Below are 6,169 nucleotides of genomic sequence, written 5' to 3'. Positions count from 1 at the left end.
AAAGGTCTTCATATTGTTTGAAAAATCAGGTTACTTCTAAAATGCACCGAAGATAAGAGAATTCAGGGATGACGTCACTAGTGAAAAGATACACTGGCTTGTAAAGTCTCAAATGCAGTTGTAAAAGTAATAATATCATGTCGCCACTCCTAGGTTTGTGTTAGGATTTACCTTGTCGGAGCCTCTTCGAATTTCTTCTAAGAAGGTAAGAGAAATAGCTTCATTACAACACACCTCTATAGAAAAGACAAAGGAATCTAAGAAGGTTAAAAAACCACAATGGGCTTTGGTGTTTGAACGCATTGGAAGATTGACACCCCGTGTCTCTACATTTGAAAGATTGGGCTGCGAGGATGAAAGAAGATCCTCTAAACAAGGGGACATATATTCCACCACCTTAAATACTTCTGTATTCATCGCTTGGGAACCAAGAGAAAGTCATTATCCGAAAGGAGGTTGATGGAGCATGAAAATCAAAATTCTTATGATGTAATTGATGACAAGGAGATTCATAGTGTTTTCCCATCACGTATGAAGAAAAATGTTGTATTGCCAATCAGAACTGATAGTTTTTTGAAGGTGAAAAGAAGCCCAATTGTTGTAACCAACCAATTTCATGGGGAAAACAAGAAGGATAAAGATAAAGCCATCACAGTCTTCGTGGGAAGTAAGATGGATGATTCAAAGTTGACACAATCATCCTATCACGTAACAGTGGAAGACGGTCCATACAATGTTGAGTTGAATTATATGCCCATTGAGGAGATGTGCTTAGAATTTCTTTATGCATTAAAAATCGAGTCGTTATTTTGAAGCGTACATTATCAATCTAATTTCCCGGGCTGATCCCGTGAAGTTTGTAATGACTTGACCAGTTCACGTAGGACGTCAAGCAAGATTGTCTATATTATTTAATCAATATGAGATCATATACACACCTAAAAAAGTTGTGAAGGTTCAAACACTTGCTAATTTCCTTGCTGATCACCCTATTTCCAGAATGACTAATCATACCATTCTAATTTGTTCTAGGTGAAACATGTTCCAACAACACCGCAGAGTACGAAACATTGATTGTGGGCCTTGAAATGAAATCAGATATGCAAATTCCTAAATTGGATGTTTGCGGTGACTCTCAATTAATCATCAATAAACTCTCAGGGAGTTACGAGGTAAAGAAGGAAGATCGTTCGTCATATCACTAGTATGCTACTTTCTTACTCGAAAGGTTTGATAACGTGTTCTTAAATCACGTCGTAAGAGAAGAAAATCACATGGAAGATCCTTTGGATAACTTGGCTACAAAAATGAAATTTGGAGAAAATGAGACAACAAAGGTGTGTGTATGTCATCGATGGGTTATTCCTGGTTGTCTTGATCTTCAAATCGATGAAAGACTATTCGAGTGGTTGCAGAAGAAGACTAGAGAAAACCACTTATTGAGTATCTTGAACATGGAAGACTACCTGATGATCCATGAGTAAGAGCATACATTAACAGAAGGGCACCACAATTCATCTTTCACCATGGAATGTTGTTTCGTCGTTCTTATGAGGGACTATTCTTGCGGTGTCTTAACAAAGAAGAAACTCAACAAACAATGGAGGAGGAACAGTCTGGAACATGTAGAGCATACCAATCAGGGCCTAAACTTCATTTTTGCATCAAGAGGATGGGCTACTATTGGCCAACATTGGTGATGGACAGCTTAGAGCATGCAAAAAAGTGTCAAGCATATCAATTCCATGATGATTACATCCATTTACTCCAGAGGCTCTGCATCCGATTGTAGCGTGATGGCCCTTTGATGAATGGGGACTTGATGTTATCGGACCTTTTCCAAAGTCGTCAAAAGGACAAATGCATATCTTGAATGCCACTGACTATTTCTCTAGATGCGCTGAAGCTGTACACATTAAAAGAGGTAAAAGAAAAGGGAAATGTTGTTGATTTTATCAAATAAAACATAATTTTTAGATGGCATACCAATATATATAGTCACTAATAATGGGACACCCTTTAACAAATAACTCATGATTAGTTATTGCGAGAAGTTCAGATTCAAAAAACATAAATTTTCAATGTGCAAGGCACCTGCCAATGGTCTTGTTGAAACTTTAACAAGACACTTGGTAATCTATTGAAGAAAGTAGTTGCAAAGAATAGAAGGGATTGGCATGAGAGAGTTGGTGAGGCTTTGTGGGAATATCGTACAACCATTAGAACGACTACACAAGCGACTTTGTTTTCATTGGTGTATGGCGTAGAAGCAGTCCTTCCATTGGAGAAGCAAATTCCATCATTGCGAATTGTATTCCAAGAGGAACTTACAACTGAAAGCAACGCTCCACTTCGTCAAGTAGAGTTGGAGGCATTCGATGAAAATACATTGGAAGCACAACAAAGCTGGAGTGTTATCAAGATCGACTTGCAAGAGTATTCAAAAAAAAAGTGCAACCTCGATCATTTAGAGTGAGGGACTTGGTCTTAGCAGTCCGGAGAACCATAATCCTCAGAAACCACATCAGTGACAATTTTACATCAAAATGGGATGGAACATATGTTGTAAAAGAAGCATATTCAGGTGGCGCTCATAAAATTGTAGACCAAGTTGGAGTAAGAGTTGGTCGAATCATCGCTATGTTTCTGAAGCAATACCTCCCATGAAGGTTGGCTACGCTCCTTAAGGTATGAGCATAAACTGCATGTTACTCCTGGCCTGCACGAGTATAAGTTGTGTACGCCCCAAGAAAAAAATCATCATCTTGACTACGATATGACTTGATCCTCTTCACCGAGGTACGTATGAGCTTGGAGTAATCACTCTAAGCTCAGTCAAATGAGTAATGAAAAGGGTTTGGTAGCCTTGTATTATCATCACACTAGCTCTTGAAATTTTATGTAGCTAGCAGATAAAGTTCAAATGTGTCACAAAGGAGCAAAGGGGAAGATTTTTGGAGCCTACTTTCAAACGTGAAAATCAGCTCGTGATTTAGACATGTCTTCGCTAACTTGTGAATTTTCTACCACGTCCACTCAAATATAAAAAGATATCATCATATTTTTGAGTTGATCTGAGCATTTCAAATGCCTATTAGTGGAAATTCATAAAGATCTTAATCATCATTTTTACACACATTGAAGTTCTTGAATCCTTCTCCGCAACAAAAGAAGAAACTTGTATGGCTGAGACTTCTACATAAGGTCATGGATCTTCAACCATGTTCGTTCAAAGTTTCATATCAAACATTCTAAATTTGGAAGTCAATTTTGGTTATTAATCTGATAAATTCAAAGGAATTTTGATTTTTATCATTGATATGTGATAGGCCAAGGAATTGATTAGTATTGGATCAAGCGACTTGTAATTCTACTTGAGTTTTTTGCTTACGGTGGAGATAATTTTGTGTATTAATTGAAGCTTCAATAAGTTACTCAAAATTAGGGGCATATTTACCTATAACATCAAATTGGGATACTCTTTCGAATCAAAACTCTATGTTGAAATAGTATAGCCGCAAAGATCATAATACAAACACTCCAAGGTCAAGCAACAAGAAACCTCAGTGTAAGTGAGGAAATTCTCAGTATCTGATATGATCCAACATTATCTCCGTCATTTCTATCAATTGCAGACTACATCAATTCAAAAGTTTGGACAACTGTAACAGTAGAATCATCTTTCACCAATGTTTCAGGATTTTCGTTAGCATTATCAACAATGTAATCGGTTCAGCCATATCAAGCTGAACATTAGAAGTTGTAAGACCTTGATCTAAATCCCTCTCTGAAATATTGGTTTCATTCTCCTTAGCTATGACAAAAGATACTTCTTCAGTCTTCACCAAATCATGTTGTCCTTGTTCTAAATCCTTTTATATTATTATTTTTCTTATTCTTTGAGTATTTCTCTTTGGAAAATTTAAAATCATTAATGTTATATTGGGGTGTTGTGTGAACTGTAATTGGTCCCTAAGAAATATCCTTGAAAAATTGATTAACTGTGGCGGCATTTTCTGAATTGTAGACCTATATATGGTTAGTTAATTAAAGGCAATGTTAGTATATAGAGGAGTAAACTAATATGTTAATAGGTGTCTATATTACAACACTTACCAATTAGTATACCACGTTATAAATGATGGAAACACTTGATCATAACCATATTGTCTCACAAAATAACTGTAGAATCACATCCAAAATACAGTTAATTTCCTTGATAAAATCGTAGTTTAGTATATGTTGTTTACATATTTAATTTTCTTACTCTAAGAATGGTTGGAATTTTGGGTAATTCAACAAGACATGAAGCTCTGCAAATTTTTTCTCATTTTCGGTAAGTTTACGCAATGTACGCTTTTTTGAACCCTTACCCGGTTGGTTGAAGATTGATAATGATTGTTTAGCAGGATCATTCACAGTATCATCATGTCGATTAGGTCTGTTTTCTCAAACATGAAACATACAAAGTAGTAACAACAAAAGGGGGGACTTTCTTTAGCTAGATATACTTGAATCATACTACCCTCCACCCTATATTTATTCTTAATACCCCGTTTAGACATGCCAATGATCCTGTAAAATTTTATATTAGATATCTAATTTCAAAATATATATGAACAATTTATAAAGTAGGAATAAATGTGTTACAGTTACTTACCCCTTAAAATGATACATCCACCTATATTGAATTGGACCACAAAGTAGGGCTTCAAGAACAAGGTGAATGGGAAGATGTTCCATCACATCAAAGAACGTATGTGGAAAAATCTTCTCCAACTCATTACTAATTACACAAATATTTTCGGCCATTCAAACCAGATTCTCTATTCTTAGTGTGCTGGAACACAAGTCTTTGAAGAACAAACTGATCTCTGCCATCAGTTTACGTATGTTTTTGGCAATCCACCAAGATCAATCGGAAGTAATTTTTCCATGAAAACATGAGAGTCGTGTTTTTCATCCCATGTAATATTAAACACTCTATGTCAACACTCTTTCCAAAATTTGAGGTCCATATGGCATTTTCAAGCTTTCCACCCACTGACAAATTTTCTCTTCTGTTCCATTGTGAATGAATGACTAGCCTTGGGCTTAAGTAGCTTGTTGTTGGCAGACTCTTATAAATGCAACTCCGGTCGTCTATGTCACGCCCCGAGCCTACACCCTGGACGTGGCTAGCACCCAATGACCATTGCTGATCTTGAGCGAACCCTTGGCCTGACTTACTCAACCTAACGCAGTTACAGAATTGGAAAAATTCTCTTAAATAACTTTAAATATTGTCTTGGCCAAAATGGCACTTAAGTCTCAAATATAGAATCTGAAATAAAGAGACACAACTGAACTACTAAATATCTATCTATGAAGACTCTAAAACTACTTTGATGAATGTTGGAACATACCTCACAACATTTTGAAATAGGAAGATCCGAAATTATAAAAAAAGGATCCTCCAGAATGCAAGGAGTCTCACCCAATCAACGTTGCAACCCTACCTTCTTTGCTTGAAGCTCAACTGAAGCCTACAACAAACAAACTCATTCGTCTTCTCATATCTTTAACAATCTCCGGAACATAGCTAAACAACTGGGTGAACTTCATTCATACTCGTGAATACTCAAGGAATCCTGTTTCAGAGAAAGGAACTCTCGTACCCTTGCTTTCTTCAGTCCCCAGGGAAACAAACTCCCCAAGAAAGCTTCATCAAAGCAAGACCAACTTGGATGTAGTACATCCTCATCTCTGCCCTCCTTCCACTTGTCATACCAAGTCCTAGCCACACTCTTGTGTTGGTATTCGACTTCGTTCTACTCTCTCAATCCAATAACATCCATTATATCAAAATACAATCTTCAACTCTTCTATAAAATTTTATGGATCTTCCGTGGTTCTTAAACAAGTGAAGCTTGGCGGATTCATCCTCAAGAATTCCCGAATACTCAAAGTATCAACCCCTTCTTGTCGAGCTCCTCATTGTTGCCCGATTTGGTTGGTCACAACTTAACTAATCATCCGGATAGCCTCACGGAATTCAACATTGGTAACTTTCCCTTGAGGTTGCACTTCAGGTGCATTAGGTACCTCTAACTCCTCTATATTTCTTGTAGCTGGACGACCTTTGACTGCTCTTCGTGGAGGCATGATGATTTTAAACATGCGAAAACAC

General features: G+C 37.0%; 1 protein-coding gene across 1 annotated transcript; it reads left to right on the top strand.

Annotated features, from left to right (window-relative positions):
- The first annotated feature begins 459 nt into the window (after positions 1–459).
- On the top strand, positions 460–2,476 carry LOC107017578. Its single transcript, XM_015217749.1, has 3 exons — positions 460–667; positions 1,033–1,172; positions 2,147–2,476. The coding sequence occupies exons 1-3, from the start codon at positions 460–462 to the stop codon at positions 2,474–2,476; spliced, it is 678 nt and encodes a 225-aa protein (XP_015073235.1).
- Positions 2,477–6,169: the final 3,693 nt, after the last annotated feature.

Source organism: Solanum pennellii, chromosome 1, assembly GCF_001406875.1.
Source record: "Solanum pennellii chromosome 1, SPENNV200".
Classification (NCBI taxonomy): domain Eukaryota; kingdom Viridiplantae; phylum Streptophyta; class Magnoliopsida; order Solanales; family Solanaceae; genus Solanum; species Solanum pennellii.
This window is presented reverse-complemented; position numbering and strand designations above follow the sequence as displayed.

Coding starts and splice junctions, on each gene's coding strand:
- LOC107017578 (XM_015217749.1), top strand. CDS start 460: ATGGAGCATGAAAATCAAAATTCTTATGATGTAATTGATGACAAGGAG. Junction 668..1,032: donor CATCACAGTCTTCGTGGGAA/GTAAGATGGATG, acceptor AATTTGTTCTAG/GTGAAACATGTTCCAACAAC. Junction 1,173..2,146: donor AACTCTCAGGGAGTTACGAG/GTAAAGAAGGAA, acceptor AATCTATTGAAG/AAAGTAGTTGCAAAGAATAG.